We start from the raw sequence: 22,805 nt of genomic DNA, 5'->3' as shown, positions 1-22,805 counted from the left end.
CCTCCAAAACTCAGGGAAGCCCTTTCTCAGATACTACTGCAGCTTCCACACTCCTGCCTCCGCTGCAGAGGATCCTTCAAGTTATCCGTCGTGGTGGTCGGAGGTGTTGATTCCCAATTCCCCCTCCCTGTCATGACTTGCCTGTTAAGACAGTCCTCCCCACAATACTTATTAGTCTTATTCAGCTCCATGGAGGGAAAAGATAACATACACCAAACCTGAATCACAGCAATAATAATCCCTTCGAATCCGCAGTCCTGGAAAAAAAAAAACCTTCTTCCTCATGGGTCAGAAGTCTCCCTTTGTCATGAATAACTCCAATAACAGTGCCCAAGCCTGCCAAGTTAATTCCAAGTTCTGCCATATTTCAGGCCACATTAGCAGTCAGCAATCCCTACCATCCTACTCTTGACAACTTCCCATTAATGACCCTCAGGAAGGATAACGATCCACTTTCCTATGAGACACACGTGGTGTGTCTCAAAACAGGCACTCCCCTCTCCTAGATAGAACTCCTACAGCTCCCTCTTCTCCAGAGTTCTATCCACATGAGTTTTTTAAAACATTCAAGTGCTTGCTTCAGCAGCACATATACTAAAATTGGATTGATACAGTAAAGATTAGCATGGCTCCAGTACAAGGATGACACACAAATTCATGAAGCGTTCCATATTTTAGCTAAACCTGAGAGCAGCTGTTGCATCATCTAGTTCATCCTAAGAATTACAATAAATTCAACAATTAGCAATAAATGTTCTGGTTTTTAAAAATATATAAAAACAAAAAAAACTTTGAGTGCCTGCTACATGCCAAGCATTGTGCTCAAGCTAAAATGGTGAACACAACTGAAATGGTGAATGTATGCACAAGACTTAAGTTTAGAAAACCTTTACTTGGAACAAATATTTATTTGAAACAAGTGTGAGCTTCCTCTAGGTCTTTGCTATCCAAATCCCTTCTCGGACAAATATCATCATCCTCTTGTCTTAAATGCAGAATTTCAGGCCCCACCCCTGAAGTCATAATCTCCAAAAAGATCTCCTGGGGCTGGCTGGTTAACTCAGTTGGTTAGAGTGCAGTGTTAGAACACCAAGGTCAAGGGTTGGGATCCTCGAACCAGACAGCCGCCAAAATAAATAAATAAATAATAATAAAAAAAATCTCCAGATGATTCAAATGCCCTTTCAAGTTTGAGAAGAACTCCTCTAGATGACTGATTTCACAGACAATACACCTGAGAAGCCAAGTTCCAAACCCAGTGGGATTTTGCACCTGACCAGAGAGGCTCTAGGAACTCAGTGGAGGTGAGCATGTCCCCGATTGTATTCAGAGAGAAAAAGGGAATACATTTGGCACTAGCACCATAGAAAGAAGCACAATAGCACTTGGGAATTCTCTAGTCCATGTTTATTAGTCCACGTAGTGACTTAGATGTTCCAAACACTTGGGGGAACCCCTTCGCCCCACCCATCTTACATAGGAATACAAGTTAACTTGTTTCAATACCTGTTATAAAAAACAAATACCCTTTTAAAAAATCTGATTTAACACATTTTTTATTTCACTTTTTTCCATTTCTTTATAAAACAGTCATCTCCTCACTAGCAGCTCTCTCCCCTAGAGTGGGGGAGGGGGGTGGAGGAGTTTGGGCACCTCCAAAGAAAAAAGGGAAGGGGGAGGGCCCAGGGTTACCTCCGGAGGTTCTTCTGGGCCTGTTTCAACAATGTGTCAAAGTCAAGAGAATCAAATTTGCTCTTTACAGGAGCAGGGTCAAAGTCCTCCCGGTTGGAGTCTATAAAGGTAGAAAGAGAAACGTTAAAGTCTCTGACCACACTTCCCAACCATCTTCCATCCCAATAATGGATGGAGCTAAAATTGCCCCAATTTTAAGTCAAAGAGCTTGGAGAGCCCCCATTTTTCTTCTCATCCCACCCCTTAGGTTCTTTGTACATCAGCTGAAGGTAAGTCTGCCTAGCCTCATTCTCAAAGGCTTTGAAACCCTTCTGGGGAGGAGACAAAGAATGCTAAAGCCTCAGGCCCTCCCTCCACTCACCAAGATCAGAATAGCTCCTCTTGCAGAACTGCCTGCGGCCCCCAAAGCAAAGATCAAAGGGCTGCTCATCTGCTTGCCGCAGCTTGTGGCCACTCTCAATGGCTGCAAATGCCTCCTCAGCATAGCGGTAAGTGACGAAGCCGTAGTTGTCACTAGTGGGAAGGGTGAGGCAGGGGCTGGGATGGCTATTTGGGCACATGCCATGGAGAAGATACAGCACCCCAGGGTACAGAGATGGTTCTTCTCATTCCCCAACAGCCAACTGTCTGATTGTAAAAATGAAGGTGCCCCACATTGCCCGGCACACCGAGCAATGAGGAAAGCTAAAGAAACATCAAGGCAGATGAATGGGACAGAAAGGACATCCTGAACTCAGGGCCCAAGCTTACCCTTGAACACGGAAATGAATGGTGCACTCTTCAATCTCTCCAAAAACAGAGAACCTCTGTTTCAGCTCTGACCGAGTCATGCGGCCAGGTATCTTCCCAATGAAGACCACCCTTCTCTCTTCCTATGACGGATATGAAGAAAAATTGACATACCATGAGCCACAGCTACAGCTGCAGACAGCTCTCTAAGCTCATGGCTCAGGGGCAAGCCCCACCCCCATAACGTGTTCTACTCACTATTGCACGCTCCTTCTGCAGCACTCTCTGCCTTTGGTAATGGTCATGTGAACGATAAGAGCTGTACCTGACAAGTGACAGTGTTGTCAGCCCCCAGACACAAGACAGTTCAAGACTCAGAACTCTCAGGCACCTGCATCCCAGATGCACTGCCTCCCTGAACACACGCTCACCTCCGCCTCCTGTCACTTCTCCGGCGGGGAGATGGGGATCGCGAACGGCTTCTGGAACTGGATGAGGATGAGGAAGATGAGGAGGAAGATGAGGAGGAAGAAGAGGAAGAGCATCTTCGGGAACGTCCAGAGGAACTGCAGCTGGACCTGGAGAATAAAAGGACAAGCAGGAATGCTGGGAGAGGTACACGTATACTTCACTTACCTCACCCAGGCTCCAGCCCTGCCTCCCTCTCAGGAAGCCCTGCCTCCTGCTCAGGACCAAAGATAAAGGAGAGCAGAAGAGGTCTAGAAGAACACTTTTTCTTCTTGAAAATGATGAATAAACTGAGGCCCTTCATGGAACTTTAGATGTATCTAGAACGTTTGAGTGTTTTGGCAGAGATCGTATTTATTTTCAATTGTGCAGTTAAAAACTGAAAAATAGGGCCGGCCCGGTGGCGCACCAGAGAGTGCGCCGCCTGGGAGCGCAGTGGAGCTCCCGCCGAGGGTTCGGATCCCATGTGGAGACCGGTTCCCGCTCACTGGTTGAGCGCGGTGTGGGCGCAACACCGAGGGTTGCGATCCCATTGCCAGTCCCTGGTGCGGGCGCGACACCGAGGGTTGCGATCCCGTTACCGGTCAGTAAAAAAAAAGACAAAAAGGAAAAAAAAAAAAAAAAACTGAAAAATATTTAACAAATTAGAAAGAGGAAGAAAAATAAATAGAGACTCATAGATAAAGAGCTGAGCCCTGGGTCTCACAACCAGCTATCTGTGGTGCTGGGACCAGGCCTGGGTTTCTGGGTTACCACTGCACCCCTACAGTATCTCATAGGAATACTATGACCATGGCACAAAAGGGGGTGACTGCGCTAGACCTGTAGTAGGGGCCATTCTGAAGATATACATCACTGCCAAAACCCAAGAATTCTTCATTAACTAACTGGGAAAACTTTGGTCTGTAACTGAGAAAAAAAGATACCACCAGGAAATAGATAAGGCCATAGTGACACTAAAGGAACTGCCCCAGTTTCCTCAACAGATGATTAAAAGAACTGTTTGGGGGGCCAGCCGTGGCTCACTTGGGAGAGTGTGGTGCTGATAACACCAAGGCCATGGGTTCAGGTCCCTATATAGGGATGGCCGGTTAGCTTGCTTGGGAGAGCACGGTGCTGACAACAGCAAGTCAAGGGTTAAGATCCCCTTACCGGTCATCTCTAAAAAAAACTGTTTCCCATTAGTTAACCCACCATCCCACATACCGCCAAGAAAATGCCATAAATGAGAACTGATACAGTGTGCAAAGAAATCAACATGGTTAATATCAAACCCTAACAGTCTCCCCAAAGCAGGTCTCAAGGAAGCAGGAGATCTTGGGGATACCCCAAACTCCCAACAGGAGATAGATGCTATTGTCTCATAGCTTGCTTTCTTCAACAGTCCAGGAAAGGGGAGAAGACAAAAGCCAAAGACCTAAATAGAAGCCTTAGTGCCTGAAAGTACCAAAGTCAATGTGCAAAAGCTTTCAAAGTAAACCACAGAAGAGGATACATGATCTTCCTAAATGGAGAAGACCTAACAGGCCATCAGAGCTCACCTTCGCCACCTCTTGTGTGGGGGAGAGAGGGACCTGGACCGGGATCGGGATGAGGAAGACGACGATGAGGATGAGGAGGAAGATGCTTCACTAGTCCGGTTGGACCCAGAGCTGACAGAACGGCTGCTGCGGCTACGGTGGCCCTGCCATCCCCGGCTTGGGGGGCTGGCTGATCTGCAGGCTTTTCGGTAACAGCGCACTGACCTCTGCTTGGCTGAGGGCTCAGGGGGAATCCTAATATTCGTGTCATTCCGGCAGGGTGAGACCTCAGGGGACAGCAAGACAGATGGGGCAAGGCAAGGCACTGAGGGATCTGCCTGCTCATTGCTAGTCCTGTGATCAAGTGGCTCCTGGGAGGCAGCTGTGAATGAGGGCAGCGGGGTGGATGGGCCCAGGGACAAGACGGGTTTGATGGTGATATCCTGATGGCGTTTGATGTTCCACCGGGAGCCCATCTCTGGAATGACTAGGGCAGGTGTCTTTTTTTGGGGGGTCCTGCTCCGGACACAATAGTCATGGTCCCCAGAGCCCACATGGACTGGACTAGGGCCATGGACTCCTTCTTGGAGGCAGGCTGCAGCTGGATGTTTGGCCTCTGTAACTCCTTCAGGCTTCAGGGCTCCCTCCTGGGCAGTGGATTTAGGAGATTTGGCTTTGGCCAGCAGTGAGACAGCAGCCAGGGGCTTCCATAACTGGTGGGGAGGGGTAGCTGGAGGGGTGAGCCCTGTTGGGGGGAGGGAGGATGGAGATAGCAGGATGAGATCCCATTCTACACGTCCAAATGCTGTGTATACAGGCTCCAGAGACTCCCACCTCATCTCATAAAGTATACCAAGCATGGTCAACAGCCCAACTTCTCCACTGTTTCACTCTTCCTTTCCCCATGTTTCTCATCTTAAGGATCAGCAACAGAAACCCAGCCAGCTAAGGTCCCCCCAAACCCCTCTTCCTCTCACTACTCAAATCTAGCTGGTGACCAGGTCCTATGTGATCTACCACTTTATTCTTAGATCCACCCCCTTCACCCAGCAATGCCGGACTTTTGGGCTGCATCTTGCCTGGACTCGTGCAATAATCTTCTAATGGTCTCCCTACTTCCAGCTTCATACCCCTTCACCTGTCATCTACATTCCTGCTAGATGAAGCACCCAAACACCAATCTGGTAAAGCTTTTCCAATTGCTTCTTCAATGCCCCAGAAAAAGTCCAAACAGCTTAACATGGCATTCAAAGTTCCCATAATCTGATCTCCTATTTACCACTCCAGCTTTATCTCTCACTTTAGCTCTGCCCACCACCCTGATCAGCCATTACACTCCAGCCAAACCAAGCCACTCACAATTCCCCAAAATATACCGGGCTGGTTTTGTTTCTTCGGTTTACTCAAGCTGCTTCATCTGCCTAGAATGCCCTATCCCCTGAATCTACACCTGATTGTTATCAGTGATTTTCTAAAGTCTCAGCTTAGGGGCTTACCTTCTAAATAACCCTTCCCTGACTGTCCCCCTTCAGATCTCACTGTAAACCACAGATTTAACATAACACCTCTGACAGTCAATTTAATCATTTGTGTACATATCTGCCCCCTAGACTGTAAGTACCTCAAAGATAAAGATCAGATCTCTGTGTCTTCAATGCCTACACATACTTGATGCAGAATAAGCTCTGCAAACATTTGCCGCATAAACTAATCACAGGCAGAGTTCCCCACCCTGAACCCACCTGCCACGTTGGCCAGTTCTGGGGCTTGTAACCGGTCTAGGGGCCTCTTCTCCTGGGGAGTGTCAACGCTGCTGGCGGGGGGAAAAGGGAAAGCCTGGTTCATTGCCTCCTCAATATCTTGTACATGTGTTTTGCTCACAAAGCAATAGGAGAGGGGTGCGTGCAGAGAAGAATAGGATACACAAACTGTCCCCGTCATCTTCCTCCACCACAAAAGGGGGCTTAGTGACTAAACTGTAGATTGGGTCTCAAGTCAGTTCTGCCCGATTCTAGGAGGCAGGCTGGCTACAATCTGGAATACCCCCCACCTCCTTCAAATCAGGAGCCTTGCCTGCCCAGCTCAAACCAACCTGAGACCAACGTGGAAGGGAACACACTTAGCAGAATAGGATGGGGTACCATGAACATGAAAAATGAAAAAAGGGTCTCTCAGTGCCAGAAGACTGGGGAGGAAGAAGGTCTAGGGTACCTGTGTACTCCAAGGAGTCAGCAGAACCCTAGCTATTATATGTCTTCCCCCACTTTAAGTTACACCATCATCAGCACTGAGCAAGCTTAAAGTTTGTTAAATGAAGGAAAGAAATCCCCAAAGGCATGACTTGCCAGAAGAAGATAAAAGGTACCTCCAGGGCATTTGGAATTCCTGACTGAAATCAGTTGCACGGCAGTACACACCCTCCCACCTCACCACCCAAGACAGTGCCCAGGAGTGATGGGCTGAGCAGGGGATGGGAAAACGGAGAAAGACTCTAGAGCTGACTAAACAACCCTGCAACAGAGGCATCCAGTTGACAGTCCTGGAACGCCAGCCGACTGCTGACCAACAGCTATAGCGTAACTCGCTCACATGTCTCCATACTTACCCTGAGTTTCCTACAGCCAAGCTGTCACCAGGAGCTGGGGGAGGATACTCCTTTTTGGCTGCAAAGAAACCACACTAGTTAAAAGCCCAACCAGATGTTTTAGACCACAGAGGTGCAGAAGAGTTTGCTCTGAGGCCCAAAGGAGGAAAATCCACTTTGCTTACATATTCCCTGTTAGGCTCTCCCAGGGAGTCTCCTCCAGTGGGTGCTCAGGTACTATTTTTAATCATGTCTCTTCTCTGCTAAGAAACACCCACACTCCCCATTGAATTTCAGACACAGTCCAAATTTATAAGCTTAGCATTCAAGGTTCTATATGACTGCCTAACTAACCTCCCAGCCCCATAGCCTACTCTTATCCTACACTTATCATATTCTATATTTTGCCTTGTACTATAGATACCTGTTACCATCTTGAGTCATTTCTGCAGATTTTCTCTCTAATTAGACCATAAGCTCCTTGAGAACAGGACAAAATATCCCTCATAGCACCTAGATTTGTGCCTTTTACTGAAAGCTGAGCTATTCATTGCCTTCCAAATATACTATACACGATCTTTCCTCCTCTCTGCCTTTACTCACTACAGATATTCTATGAAATCCTGTCTTGCAAGGACCAGCTTGAGTGGCTTCCCTGTAGAAAAATGTCCCCAAACAATCCCAACCTACCTGGACCTTCCCATCTACTCTTTTATGGTACTTGCCATGCTGGATCACCACTGTCCCTGGCTTAGATTACTGTCACAGGTGAATTTTGTCTCCCCATTCCAATTAGGGGGCTGCTCTAGTGGCTAAAACTGTCCCTCCACTCTGCCTCAATTTAAGCAACTACAGGACCAGACCCAAAGGGAGGATCAACAAAGAAGGGCAGGAGCAAAATTACCCAGGTTCCCTCACCTTCTGATTTCTCAAACTGCTCCAGCAGACTGGATAGGTCCGACGCCTCAATTCCTGTGGAGACACACAACACAGGACTGAAAATCCTCGCCTACTAACTGACAACAAAGGTTCCAGAAAACTTCCACATCACCTCACTTCTCCCTTTATACTTCCCCTGCCCATTGTACTAAGTGAACCAAGGCAGCAGCACAAAGCAGGAAGGATTCAAACCCAGAGCTCTGCCACTCAAAAACCCTCCAAAGAAATCCAACAAGAGGCTGGCCCAAGGCTCACTTGGTAGAGTGTGGTGCTGATAACACCAAGGCCACAGGTTCAGATCCCTATATAGGGATGGCGGTTAGCTCACTTGTGAGAGTGTGGTACTGACAACACCAAAACAAGTGTTAAGATCCACTTACTGGTCATCTTTTAAAAAAAAGAAAAAATAAATCCAACAAAGGCCAGCCTCATCAAGGTGATTTATCCTGTTCTATGGAGAACACTCCCCAGCCAACCCCTGTGCCCTTGCTCATACCAACTGAACTGTGTGGCACTCACCAATCTCGCTAATGAAAGCCTGTACCATGTCTTCAGGACCCTGGGTACGTGGGGTAGGCAGGAGAGAGAGCTTCCTTAGACGAGCTGGGTGGACAGTAGGCAGCTTGGGGACAGTACTCTGCCTTGGTGTGGGAACCCCCTTGGTAGTAGGAGAGGGGGGCTTCTCCCTGGGCCTGGTCTCCTGGGTCTCAAGCTTTAGCCTCTCTGACGTAGGCTCCTCCACAGCCACATCCTCAGCAGACAGACATGGTATAGCCTTGATCCGGGGGCTTTGCACCAGGGAGGACACTTTGTGTTTCAGATGGGGAGATGCAGGCACTGGCTTGACTTCCACCTTGGTGGGCTCTATCTGTGGAGCTCCCTGGCCAGCTGGCCCAAGACTAAGGGGAGGCGCCATTGGCACAGGAAGTACATTTTCAGGAGGGCCAGCTGGAATGCCACTGGGTTCCACCTTGGGTGAGGGAATAGCTCTCCCAGAGGCTGCAGGTAATGGAGGTGGGGGAACAGTAGACCAGAATGGAGGGTGTTGCGGCCCTGGGCCCCATCCCAAAGGCCCATAAGTACAGCTAGAGCTGTAAGGTGAGACTGGGGCAGGAGGGGGTACCCAAGGCACATTGCAAGTGGGGGGTACAGCATAGGTGCCAGGACTACCAGACACTAGGGGTACCATTGGTGGAGGGGGCAGGCAAGGATAGCCAGAAGGGGAGACAGGGGGATAACAAGGCCAGGGTGGCATGGGAGCATAGTGAGTATAACGATCGTGTGGCACTGGCCGCACTGACATTGGAAGACTAGAAGTCTGCAAGGGAGGCGGGGGCAGACTAGGGACCCCTTGACCACTTGCAGGAAGGGGCAGCATAGGGGAAATGCCCAGCCCACCTGGGGGAAAAGGCAGAGCAGTGGGCATTGTGGGAGGCATGGGCCCAACAGGGGACATGGACTGCAAAGTAGGAGGGGGAGGTTTCGCTGGCAGTGGCATCTCTTGGGATGGTATCTGCTCAGTGGGAGTGAAGGCCATAGGTTTGCTTGCAGGTGGCTCAGGACTAGGAGAAGCAGGACTGAGATCCACAGACACAAAGCAAGCCTCAGGGGGAGCGTCAGGGCTTCTCTGCACAGCTGTCTTCTTGGCTGGGGCTGGAGGGATGACAAGACAAGGGATGTCTGCCAGCCCTGTGGGGGTCTCTGGGAGGCTAGGCCACTTCCCAGACGGGGGCTGGGGACTCTTCTCTTCTGCCTCTGCTTGGCGTTGCTGCCTTCGGCGCCGGTACTCAGACAGGCTGAGAGGCCGAGGTCTGACTTCCTGGGTCGTGGCATTGATACTACTTTCCACCTTCAGAGGACCCACAACCTCCTTGACTTCAGGGATGATGGCTTTTGGGGGGTCTGAGGACTCTGACTCCTGGAGGAGCTGAGGCACTAGACTCCCCTGGGCTGATGACACTGCACCACGCCTGGGATCAGTTGGTCTAGACTTAACCAGCACAGGGTCAACTAGAACCAGGTCATCAGGAACAAGGTCAACTGGTGCTACGTCGACTGGTGCTGGGTCGGCTGGGACAGCATCAACTGGTGGCAAGTTATTTGAGATGGGAACAATGACAGCAGGGTCAACTGCTACCGACTCAGCCAGGACTGGGTTAATGAGCACTGGGTCAGCTGGGAGAGGGTCAACCAGCTCTGAGCTCGCTGAAGCAAGGTCAACCAACGCAGGGTCAACAGGTATAGGGTCAGCTACAACGGGGTCAGCTTCAGTGAGATCAGCTTCAACAGAGTCAACTGGCATGGGGTCAGCTTGAGCAGAATCAACCAATGAGAGGTGGGCTGAAACAGAGCTGGCTTGGATAGTGTCAACCAGCTTGGGGTAGAGGTTTAGAGGACCTTCTTTAGCAGGGCTACCTTGTCCAGCACTTCTCACTAAGTTTCCAGAGCTAGGCTTCTCCAAGGCAGCAGCCCAGGCCTGAGCCCAAGACCGGGGTTTCCCTTGACCCTGGGAAGGCCCAACCTCTCTTTGAAGTTCTCCCTGAGGCTGTTTCTGCAAGTTGCCTGCCTGAGAGTTTGCTTCTGTAGCCACAGTAGACTGCCGAGAGGATGACCTCAGCCTCCTGGCATAGCCTTCCGCACAAGCTGCTGGCTGCTCCTTGATCTTCTTCCTCCTGCCCTTTCGAGCTCTCTGGGAACCCAGCACTGCACTGGCAGGTGGGTTCTGAGGTCCTTTAGCCCCCATTGGCTCCATGACTTCCCTGGGCTCCAGTAAACAAGATGAGTGCAGCTTTTCCTCTGAATCCAACGACAACCCCTCTTTCTCAGGGCAAAGGGTTACCTTGGGCACAGCAGCCTCCGTCTCTGACTCCAGTGTGGGCATAAGCAGCTGCAAGGTAGGACTAGCCTCCAGTGAGTCATCCAGGAGCACAGGCTGGGGTCCAGAAGGGATCTGCCGCACGACAACTGGGATCTCCAGGTCATCACCAGCTGTAGCCGCCTGCCCTACAATCTCCAGCACCACACAACCCTCAGGCAGTGTCAAATCATCTGGCTGTTCCTGAAGCTCATCCTCGAGTGATGCCAAGTTGGTGAGGTTGGGCAGGCAGTATGGGTGCATGGCCCGCACCAGCTCACTCAGGGAGGAGATGCTCTCATCGCCAGCTACTGGCACTGTCATCTCAGCTGCTGTTGCCTTATCTTCCTCCTCGGGGCAGGCCAGGTGCATGGGAAAGTCTGGAGTGCTGCTCACGCAGTTGTCAAGCTCCCCACCAAGCATTTGGCCACTTACGATGGCCACATCCTCCTCCTCTTCTCCATCACTGCGCTGCTGGGGAGGAGGGGATTGGCCCCAGCGTGGTCTCGATCTTGTGGGTCTCCAGCTAGGAAGCTTGGGGGGAGAGATCTCCAAGAAGGAGGGTGGGGAGAAGTCCCAAGGGGGATCTACAAGAGACATCTCAACCTGCAGGAGAAAAGAGAAGCCTCAGGAGTTTTCTCCAGGAAACTATTTTCCAGACCCATCTCCACAAGCCTCCCACCTGGGAGTTTCTGAGGCTCCTTAAGTCAAGCTTACCCCACTCACTCTACTACTGACTGTGCTGGGCCCCAATGGGTCAACTGGGGTGATGAGGTCATGTTCTGGGGGTGTCCGAGACAGAGTGAACAGCTTGTGCAGCTAAGAGGGAGAGAAAGACCTGAGATCAGTTTGTGCTTCAAAGCCATGTGAGTAGGCCTACAGATGTGGTCTAACCTTTGCACCAACCGTACATCCCCTTCCCCTGGTCCCACACTCACAGAGGAGCCCTCCCGAGGTGACACAAGCAGCTCTGAGTCAGGAATGTTGTCAAATGGAGACAGGTTCTCGGAATCTGCATTGTCCAAGATCTCCGTCAGAGCTGTGAGCAGCGACACTTCATTCTGGTCCTCCAGAGATAATCTGCTCTGCTCCAGAAAGACAACAGGAAAGTCCCACCAACATCTCTACGACCTATTGGACCACTGAGAAGAACTGGATGCCAAGAGAATGGGTCTCCCAGGCTCAGCTTAGCTCAATTTGCCCACAAGAGGGATCTGAGTATCAAGAAGCATGTGTTCCAATCTCATTTACAATCCACCACACCTCTCCAGAGTCAACAGAGACCTGTCAAACTTAAGTCAAGCTTGGGTCTCACACACTCCCTACCCTCATGTAAGATGTGGGATGCTCAGCAGACAATCCTTGGCTAGGCTGGAATTGAACTCAAAAAGAGATCAGAATTCTCTAGGCATATATAGGTCAGGGGCTCAGATAGGGGAAAAGGCCTGGGACTATAGTCCAAACTAGCCAGGGCATTCCTACATGGGATATAATCTGGCAGCCAGCCGCCTAACTCCTACCTAGAGACAAAAAAACATACATCAAGGACTCAGGCTGGGCAACCAGGAGCCAAGGTCCTGGGACAGCAGAGCCACACTTATAACAACTCCAAGGATTTGAGCTAGAGCCTCCCGTGCAAAGCTCCTGTCTGAAAACCTCCAAGTCCAGCCCCAGCTTACTTCTCCAAGGCTCCCAAAATCCTCGATGAGGGAGATGAGGGAGGCATCCATGTAGCTCTGCATGGTCCCCAACAGTGTCTCATCCTGCAGCATTAGCTCCTCCATTTCCGGGTCCTTGTCCCTCAGAGACGGGCCCAGACGAGACAGACTGACAAAGCCAGAATCATCCCCCTCCTCATGCAGCAGCACCTGGGACAAAAGGGGGGGAAGGCCAGAAGGGCATGAGCCCTCTGGGAGCAGCTAATTGATATGCTTCATAAGCCAGGTACCCAGCCCTCCACCAACAGGCCCAAACTCAGCAGCAGCCCCACCATCACCAAACCTCTGGGCTAGCTGGGCAGAGAGAAGTACAACCCATGAGCAAAAGCTCCAACCGGGACAGTAGTGTTCAAGGACCTTCTGGGCACAAAAATATTTGGACTCCATCCAGAGATGGCTGGAACCACAGAAGATTATTAAACTGGGAAGTAAAAACACCAAAGATCAAGACTGTTCAAAAGTCATCTGCTGGGGCCAGCCCGTGGCTCACTCGGGAGAGGGTGGTGCTGATAACACCAAGGTCATGGGTTCGGATCCCATATAGGGATGGCCGGTTAGCTCACTGGCTGAGCATGCTGCTGACAACACCAAGTCAAGGGTTAAGATCCCCTTACCAGTTATCTTCTTAAAAAAAAAAAAAAAAAAGAAGAAGTCATCTGCTGGCAGTGGTGAAAGCAACAGTCTGAGGGGCATACCAAAGGAAAAGAGGTCAGGAAGGACATAGTTCCAGCTACAACCTTACCTACCTCAACTCCCACGTAGGCCTCTGTTCTCTAATAATGCAAATTCTACCTTCTTCAAGAAGACACCTCAGGCTCCCCCAGCCCATGCTGATCTCTCCTCACACCCCTAAATTCAGACATTTTTCGGAAGCATTTGCTTTTCTGGCAATCATATCCTGTCCCCCCATCCTTATAACATTCCTTGCATCTCTACTAAAACTAGATTCCAAGTTCCCTTGAGGCAAATAACCCTCTGTATTCTATTAGCTTATGTTCTTCTCAGCTCCTAGAAGAGTTTAAATGCCCAGCACAATATCTTCTCCACAGTTGATATTCACACTCCACACTTTTATGTTGAAGGGCAGCAGTGTACCACACAACCTCTCAATGGTAGTCCCAAGGCGAGGGTCTCTTCCCCACCCCTACCAGGTGAGAACAAAAGAAGAGAAAGCTTGATTCTGTAGATGGAGAGAGGCCCCGCCCCACACTTCTCTGAGAGCTAGCAACATCTTCAGCCCTGTCAGGCAGGGAGCCACCCGCCCAGACCTGTCAAGAGTGTGGGTGTGGGCAGGGCCAGAAGTGGCTGGAATGGGACTGGTAAGGCCAGAGACCAGAGCCATAGGTATCTCTACTACAGGGAACATGATGCAAAGGCCTGAGAACAGGATCAAACACAGACAAGCCAGACACCCCTCCGCATCTGCAGTAAAGGGAAACTCTGCACATCTTCCAAAAGGAAAAAGCAATAGGTGTGAGACTCCCCACCCCCCCACCCCCCTAACGTGTATACCCTCCTACCAAACTGGAGTTCCAAAGCCCAGGGAAAGGAAAGGCTGGTTAGGGACACTAGGAGGCCAGGCCCAGAGATGAAGTGAAAGGCGGCAGGTTTTAGGCACTAACCCCTCCCAGGCCTTCACAGCCCTGTAATTACAACCAGCAACTAAACAGTACCTGGCTCAGCAAACACTTCTGGGTGAGCGAGGAGCCTGCATCTCATCTTACCCTGCCACCTACCTACCAGAGCCCAAGCCTCTAGGCTGGAATCTCAAGACAATGCACAGCTCTACAAACCATTCATTTCTACCTCCATCAGGTAGTACCTACTGGAGTCCCAGTAACAGACACCCCCTCTTACCTGATGTCACCCATTCTCTCACTCTCCAAACAGCACAGCTCCCAGGGTACCAAGATCATCCAAGGGCAAGAACAGGCTAAAAGCTAGCCAGCCACCAGCATCTCTAACTTCCAATAACCTCTGCCTTTCAATAACCAACTGCCTTTCCCACATCTATCTTGTCCCTCCAGGGTTCAAAACCAGCCAGAAACTTTTAATAATGTATGCCTAAATCCCTTCAATGGCATCTTACTGCTCTTATCATTAGGTTTAAATTCCTTAATTTAGCTTACAGGGGTCCTGGTCTTCTACACCAGACTATTCTACTCCAGCACGTCCTCTCCCACTACTCTGCCATACAAATTTCTGTTTCTCCAAGAAGCCATGTTCTCTCCCACCTCAAGGCCTTCACATACACCTCTAGTGAGGTGAGTTTTCCCACACACATACAGACTTTCAGGTCTCAGCTTAAAATGTCCCTTCCCAGGCCCTGCAAAGTAGATTATTACTGCAGATGATACATACAATCCCAAATACCCTACACTTTCCTTTTGTCCCATTTATCATTATTTAGGGGCTGGTGGGTTGGCTGAGCTGGTTAGAGCACATTATTTATTACCTGTCTATCTTAATTAAAACATAAGATACTGGAGGGCAAGGGCCATGTTTGTGTGGTTTGCCAGTGTATCCCCTGTGCCTGAACTTAATAGTATCTCAATAAATAGCTGGTTAATTGACTAGCTAACACATACCCATCTTTGGTTGTGGTGAGGGGCGAAGGGTGTAGGAAACGTCTCCATGAGACCCTCTCCAACCCCAAACAACCACCTAATTTGTATTACGGCTGATTTTGGATCCCTCTTGCCTCTTCCTCAGAGGGTGGGCAGCACCAGCCCCAAAAGATGTGACCTCTGAGAAAATGAGGAAGAAGGGATGGGCTGCTCCCAAATTCATACCCCATAGGCCATTCTCCCCAGGGGCAAGGGCTGGATTGGTCTGCCAGGTAGACCTGTGAACCATCTCCCATCTAGAAACAAAACAAAAAACAAAACAAAACAAAAAAACAAAATGCTGTCCAGGACTCAGCTTAATTGTTCAAGAGAGATAACAGCTCAAACTAATTCCTGCCCACTTCCACCCTGGAAAGGAGCCCTCCAATGAAGAGTGGGACAGTAACACTTTTTAAGTATGTGGAACTGAAGGCCACGAAGAAAGAATCTGACAGAAAGAATTCCCTCTCATCCAATAAATGTTCAACTAGTGGTGAATAGTTCTTAAACTGCCTCCAACCTTTCCTATCCTCAGCAAAAATTCCAGAGAGCCTTAAATATGGACTACCCCAGTTTCTGTGCGTCAGTTCACAGCAGCAGGCCTTAGCTGCCTCCACAAGAGAGGTGCTGGAGAAAAAAAGTGAGGAGATAAGAGGAATTCCCTTTCCCTTACCTAACCTTGTCCCGGGTATATGTCGACACTCCCCATGCACCTTGAATCACGAATGAGGCAGGACTTCAGGTAACCTAAACGCCAGAGCCCGTGACTCACAACCCACCTCAAGCCGGTCAGACAGAAGCCGCCACAAGCTCACTCCTCCACAGCCCTTCAGCCTCAGACCTCTATCTACCCTCCCCATCACACCCTGCCATCCGTGGGGAACAGACTGCCCGAACGTCTGTAAAGTCCTTCACCATCCGCTGTCGAGAGGCGCTGCGGACCCGCCCGAGCAGGAGAGAAAAAACTCCAAGGCTCTGGGCAAAGTTGAATCTAGAAGCCCCTATCTTCCTTCCCGGCCGGGGGCTCCCTGCCTCGGCTGGTGATGGCGGGACCGGCTGAGACACACCCAGTTCCCGACAGTGCGGATCCAGGGCCGATACGAGATGCCCGACAGCCTGGGACGGGAGCCACGTGGACATCTCTTCCCCGCCCCCACGTGGACCCAGCCCGCGCCGTCCCCCCACCCCCGGGAACCCAACCCACGTGGGTGCCTGGGCCGCCTAGAGGGGGAGGGGAGGCCGGCAAGTTCTCCCGGGAAAATCGCTGCCCCCACCCCACGTGGCTCCGAAAAGGGAACTGCGGCGGCGGGCTACGGGAGGCCGGCTCGGCATCCTTAGCGGAAGGTCTTAGCCTTCCACGCCAAGTCCGAATCACTGGCCCCCAACCCCCACTGCGGACCATGTTTCCGACACCTGGCTCTGCCCCTCCGGCGTCCCCCAGGCATGACCGTAGGGACACCACCTCTACTCGCGTACCCCCAGCAAACAGCTTAGGTCCGCTTGGCCCGACCCGGCTCCCGCGGCCACCCGGCATCGACTCCCAAGCGCTGCCTCCCTTTCCTGTGGCGTCCACGTGTCACCACCCGGCACACGCCGCTTTGCTGCCAGCCTCGGCCACGCGCCAGCCTCTCACCTGCTCCCCGCCGCTCACAGCACCCACGGTCCCATACGATGCTTGGCTCCGACTCCCCCAACCGCTGCCGCGGACCCCACCGCCTGGGTCTGGCCCGGGGCCCCCACTTGGGGGCGGCGCGACTCCGTCTCTCCGTCCCCGGCGCGCCGCCATCTTGGCCCCTGAATACCCAGCGAGGCTCTAATCGCCGGCACCGCCTCGCCTCGCCGCTTCTGGGAAGGGAACTACAACTCCCGGATGGCACTGCAAGACTACGGCTCCCAGAAGGCCGTGCGCTGAAGGCCACTTGAGCTCAGGAAGAGGGCCCTGGCCTCGCGCAAGGGTGCCTGGGAGTAGTAGTCGCTTTAAGCGACGGCCGGATGGTGCGAGCTCTAGGTATACTGTAGGGCTTAGTTTCGTGTTATATGAGGAGACGGAGTTGGGGAGCGCGCAGTAATAAGGGAGAACGTTAACATTTGCGTATCATTTTATTTTCGTTAATTTGTCCATCTGTTGGAACGCCCTCTTTGATGGTCGACCTGCTGTACGGATTCCTTTCACCTTAGTCCAAGGGGGCCTATGTTTTGAAACAGCACCCCCTAGTGGGCATCGCACTCCAGGAGCTAACCCTCACCTAGTCCCATACTGCGGCACTCTGCGAACTGAATCTTAAAATACCGCATTCTGCGCTGTCTGCTGTTACTTAGAAACCTATGTTGGCTTCTCCCGACCAAATTTATTTCTTGCTGCTCCAGACCTCTTTGCTGTCCCCTAAAGACAACAGGTGTTCTCCTGTCTTTGTTTTTCTGCTTGGAATACTCGAACATCTTTCATACCCTATTAAATCTGGAAAAGCCTTTTTGATCATCCCAACCAACTGTGATCCCTCTCTGTATATCTACGGTACATCACTCTCTTTAGTATTCACTCATTGGTCACTTAGAAGTTACTTCATATTGTTTTCCTATTGTTAAAAGAACTTTTTTTATTAGAACAGCTTAAAAATCATTTCAAATAGTACAAAATGTGTAGAGTAAAAAATGTATTTAGGGCCAGCCCATGGCTCACTTGGGAGAGTGTGGTGCTGACAACACCAAGTCAAGGGTTAAAATCCCCTTACTGGTCATCTAATAAAAAATTAAAATTAAAATTAAAATTAGAAAAAATGTATTTAAAAAACAATAATGGGCCGGCCGGTGGCTCACTCGGGAGAGTGCGGTGCTGATAACACCAAGACCCCGGGTTCGGATCCCATATAGGGATGGCCGGTTAGCTCGGTGGCTGAGCGTGGTGCTGACAACACCAAGTCAAGGGTTAAGATCCCCTTACCGGTCATCTTTTAAAAAAAAAAACAACAACAATAAAAATAAAATAGAATAAAATTAAAATGTAGGCCTGCAAATTCCAGTTCTACCTCTCAGATTTAACTTGTGTTACCTTTAGTGTGTGTTCATCCATACTTTTTAATATGGATAAAAATGTATAGGGACACAAATTGCTCTTTTCTTTGTTCAAAAATGGGATCACCTTATAACACCAAGGTCATGAGTTCGGATCCCCATACCAGTCAGCCACCAAAAAAAAAGGATCATTCCATATGCATAGATCTACAACTGCCTTTTGGGAAGGTGGGGGAAGGTTTGCCAGTGCAAGGATCGAACTTGTTTTTTTTTTTTTTTGGCTTCTGGCCAGTATGGGGATATGAACTCATGACCTTAGTGTTATAAGACTGTGCTCTAACCAGTGGCGATAACTGGCCAGCCTACACTTTGCTTTTTTCATATAGTAATATGTTAATCCACTCATTAGCCAAATATTTACTGAGCTCTTAGTGAGTACCAGTTCCATTATATGAACATATCATTACTTAAATGATATTTAAATTGTTTCCATTTTTCATTATTACATATTAAGTTACAGTGAATATCCTTGAACATGTTGTGTACATTTATCTTTGCACTTTTGTGCAATCCTTCTATGGAGTAGTCTCCTTGAAATTCGGTTGCTGAGTTAAACAATATATGCATCTGAAATTTGGTGGGTAATGCCAAATTACCCTTTGGGAAGTTTACATCAATATACATCGCCACGAAAAGTTCATGAGAGGAGAGGACCTCCTTCTGTTAATTTTTTAAGTTAATTTTTAAAAATTAATAAATTGTGTTCTTAATCATTTGGTTGAATTAGTTTTGTCTTCCAAAATAGGCTTTAAATGCCACAAATTTGGAAACTGAATCTTGTTCACAACTTTCTTTTTTAAAAGATGACCGGTAAGGGGATCTTAACCCTTGACTTGGTGTTGTCAGCACCACGCTCAGCCAGTGAGCGAACCGGCCATCCCTATGTGGGATCCGAACCCGGGGCCTTGGTGTTATCAGCACCGCACTCTACCGAGTGAGCCACGGGCCGACCCTTGTTCACAACTTTCTCTATAAAATAGTCATCATATGAGTGGTAACAATGAAATTTATTTCTAATAAACTCAGGAATAAAGTTGTCTATGAGAAACGAATAAGAATAATACATGTTGGCACTATTTTTCCTCTGTGGAAGAAAAATACTCTAAAACATGCTCTGTTAATGCTAGTGGTTTGGGGCACTAATTATAGTGATTAGACTTTGGGAAGAAGACTACCGTGAAAAAAAAGAAGCAGAAGGTTTTGCCATTTTTGCTTTACTCCACATCTGAAGAAACAATCTATTCACCTAAGTATGGTGTCTGCATGGAATCTACTCAAAAAAGATAAGAATATATCTCTAGGTCTCTGGTGCCACCTGAACAGGGGAGCTGTGGCTACTAGACCCCTTCTCAGGTGTATTCATAAAGACCATGAAGGAAAACCTTAGAGCCATAGACCACCAAACACTGGGAACCAACAATCATTTGTCTTTGCCTGACTCTAGGCTCACCAAAGACTCAGCTGATTATAATCACTGACTTCTCATAATAATTTTCTATGGTAAGAAAGTGTTTTTGTTTTGTTTTGTTTTGTTTTTAAAAAGATGACCGGTAAGGGGATCTTAACCCTTGACTTGGTGTTGTCAGCACCATGCTCTCCCAAGTGAGCGCACCGGCCATCCCTATATGGGATCCGAACCCATGGCCTTGGTGTTATCAGCACCGCACTCTCCCGAGTGAGCCACGGACCGGCCCAAGAAAGTGTTTTGATCAAGTGAAACCAAGTGCCCTGTTGGCATAACATATATTTCTCAGTGTGAATTAACGAATCAGCATTCTGGCTTATTTATTGAGTGCCTACTATGTGCCAGGCACTGTTTTAAGCACTGGAGAAAGAGCAAAGACAAAATGGACCAAAAACAAATAAACAAAAATAAAAAACTCTCCCTAACGAAATGGACCAGAGTTTATATTATAGTGACCAATAATCTTTGAGTAAAAGAGTCAAAACAATTTCAGACAGCCATAAGTGCTATCAGAAAATAAATGAGATGGAGAGTGCAAAAAATAAGAGGGAACAATTCTATATTGTGTAATCAGGAAAAGCTTCTGAAGAGGAGACATTTGAAGTAAGATGTGAATCACAAGGAAGAACTAACCATTCAAAGAACATTAGGTGGTAAGAGAAACAGCCAATGCACAGGCTCTTACATCAGAACAAATTTTTTTGTGTTTAAAAGGAAAACCTAAATAAATAAATAGCAAACTTCTAAAAATTAAAAAAAAAAAAAAAAAGGAAGACAAGTTTAGCTAAAGATATCTAGACAGGGGGGTTAGGGGAATCGTACCAAGATAAGGTTTCATGTAAACTTGATTTATGTGAGTCAGCCTCCTGAATCTAATGAATTCTGATATGCTGCCTAAATTGAATTTCCAGACCTGCAACACTGAGGACCAGACCTGGTATGGTTGGAAACCCTCAAGATGGCTCCCAATAATCTCTGCCTCCTGTTATTCCCTCTTGTATGTTGTTCCCTCCCATATTATACCAGGGTTGGTCTGTGTGACCAATAGAATATGACAGAAGTGATGATATGTCTCTTCTTAGATTAAGATTACAAAAAGACCTGCAATTTAGAGGGAGCTTAAAAAAAAAAGACTGCAGCTTTTGGCTTAGGTGCTCTTGTTCCCTCTCAGATCTCTTATGCAAGGTATGGTGTTGTAAATAGCCCTATGGAGAGGCCCATGTGGCAAAAATAGAAGCCTCTGTCCAACAACCATTGAAGAATTGAGGCCTGACAACAACCAAGAGAGTAAGCTTGGAAGCAGATTCTCCAGCCCCACTCAAGCCTTAATATGACTACTGCCTGGCCGACAGCTTGACTATAACCTTGTTTTGTTTTGTTTTGGCAGCTGGCCAGTACATGGATCCAAACCCTTGACCATGGTGTTACAACACCATGCTCTGACCAACTGAGCTAACTGGGCAGCCTATTGACTACAATTTTGTGAGAGACCCTAAGCCAAAACCACCCAGCAAAGCCACTCCTAGATTCTTGACCCTCAGCAACTGTGTGAGACACTGAAAGTTTGTTGACTTAAGATGCTAAGTTTGACGGTAATTTGTTACACAGCAATAGATAATTAATATATCTGGATTGCAGTTATCCTACAAGGGAGGATCCTACCAAATATTCAGGTAACATCCCTTTTAGTGTTCTATTTTTAGCCCCAAACAACCCATATTTGAGAAATGGTTTACAGCCCTCATCTTGCTGTTGAGTGTCTTTGAATCCTGGCAGTATCCATGATAGAATTAGAAAAGCAGGGATTACTATCAGCATTATACTTAGGAGAAAATTTAGCCTAAAAAAGGGTAAACCACTTGCCCAAAGGCACATAGTAAGTAGATTATCTTTGGCTCCTTAGTTCCCAGCTGGGGAATTCTCTACAGTACTAAGCAGTTGCTGATGGAAGGGGAAATGAATGAACAGGTTTCATCTACCTTGGTGGGAACAGTCTGCAGGACAGGGACCCTTTTAGAAGAATAGTTCCGGGCCGGCCCGTGGCTCACTCGGTAGAGTGCGGTGCTAATAACACCAAGGCCCCGGGTTCGGATCCCACATAGGGATGGCCGGTTCGCTCACTGGATGAGCGTGGTGCTGACAACACCAAGTCAAGGGTTAAGATCCCCTTACCGGTCATCTTTTTTAAAAAAAAAAAGAAGAATAGTTCCTAAACACTGACATGTATAAGAATCAGATTCCTAGGTCCTTCTCCAGAAATATGATTTTGTCCATCTGAGGGTGGGGACTTCTACATGTTTAACAAGTTTCCTGGGAATTGCTTATATACTTTGAGAAACTGCTTTGTCAGAGAACAGAATGGTGGTGGTAAATGGTGATGGTGATGATGATGGCAAATGGACAAGAAGGGAAGAATCAAGTGTGGGGGCAAAGAAAGATAAATTCTATCAAAATTCTTGTAATCATTCAACAAATGTTACAGTTATTTACTTTTTTTATTTTTGGCAGCTGACCAGTGTGGGGACCCGAACCGTTGACCTTGGTATTGTAAGGTCGTGCTCTCATCAACTTATTTAAGCAGACAGCCCCATTCAACAAATGTTATAGGGCATATATAGTAGGTTCCAGGCACTCTGTTAGGTGCTGGACACAGCCATCAACAAGACATATATCATCTACTATCTGGTTGGAAAAAGAAGATTCATCCTTGAAAGAGTGATGCCAATAAGTATTTGAGAAAGTTTCAAGGATGAGAAAAACGTGGGAAAAAAACCAGAAAGCCAAGGTTAGAAGAGGGAGTTGGATGGGACAGGTTCTAGGAGCTGGGAGAAGCAGGGAGTCTATCTCTCTTGGAGTGAGACTAGCCAGTTGCTTCTGCTGTCTGCCTTTTTGTGGGCTCCTCTTCTCCTCCTCTTTTCTCATCTCTTCTCCTCAGTACCTCCTACTCTGCTTCATGCCCCATGTCCAGAGTCTATCTTGCAATAATGATTGATGTTAAAAAATACTGGAATGACACTGAATTCATCACTTTAAAATGTTTAATTTAGGGGCCGGTGCGTGGCTCACTCAGGAGAGCATGGTACTGATAACACCAAGGCCACGGGTTCGGATCCCGGATCCTATATAGGGATGGCCGGTTAGCGCACTGGGTGAGCCGG

At 48.5% G+C, this 22,805-nt stretch overlaps 1 protein-coding gene across 3 annotated transcripts; it reads right to left on the bottom strand.

Annotated features, from left to right (window-relative positions):
* Positions 1 to 1,388: 1,388 nt before the first annotated feature.
* PPRC1 (peroxisome proliferator-activated receptor gamma, coactivator-related 1) lies at positions 1,389 to 16,896 on the bottom strand. 3 transcript variants are annotated; one of them, XM_008593316.1, is made up of 14 exons: positions 16,744 to 16,896; positions 12,466 to 12,654; positions 11,725 to 11,871; positions 11,504 to 11,605; positions 8,452 to 11,392; positions 7,912 to 7,965; positions 7,015 to 7,072; positions 6,152 to 6,222; positions 4,431 to 5,154; positions 2,853 to 2,999; positions 2,680 to 2,746; positions 2,443 to 2,564; positions 2,054 to 2,205; positions 1,389 to 1,792 (listed from the first exon to the last, which is right to left on the bottom strand). In XM_008593316.1, exons 1-14 carry the CDS (start codon positions 16,894 to 16,896, stop codon positions 1,689 to 1,691), a joined length of 5,031 nt encoding a protein of 1,676 aa, XP_008591538.1. In that variant the 3' UTR covers positions 1,389 to 1,688. The 3 variants fall into 3 exon arrangements, with proteins under 3 accessions (XP_008591538.1, XP_008591539.1, XP_008591540.1); XM_008593317.1 differs by lacking the exon at positions 16,744 to 16,896 and having other exon boundaries at positions 2,680 to 2,740; positions 11,725 to 11,772; positions 12,468 to 12,613; XM_008593318.1 differs by lacking the exons at positions 4,431 to 5,154; positions 6,152 to 6,222.
* Positions 16,897 to 22,805: the final 5,909 nt, after the last annotated feature.

This window comes from Galeopterus variegatus, unplaced genomic scaffold (genome assembly GCF_000696425.1).
Source record: "Galeopterus variegatus unplaced genomic scaffold, G_variegatus-3.0.2 Scaffold8990, whole genome shotgun sequence".
In the NCBI taxonomy this organism is placed as follows: Eukaryota; Metazoa; Chordata; class Mammalia; order Dermoptera; family Cynocephalidae; genus Galeopterus; species Galeopterus variegatus.
This window is presented reverse-complemented; position numbering and strand designations above follow the sequence as displayed.

Bases quoted from the DNA above. Each gene is read 5' to 3' on its own strand.
- PPRC1 (XM_008593316.1), bottom strand. From the start codon at position 16,896: ATGGCGGCGCGCCGGGGACGGAGAGACGGAGTCGCGCCGCCCCCAAGT. The intron at 12,655-16,743 runs GTGAGAGGCTGG...CTTTTGTCCCAG, and splicing joins CTGTGAGCGGCGGGGAGCAG to GTGCTGCTGCATGAGGAGGG. The intron at 5,155-6,151 runs GTGGGTTCAGGG...TCCCCCCAACAG, and splicing joins AGAACTGGCCAACGTGGCAG to GGCTCACCCCTCCAGCTACC.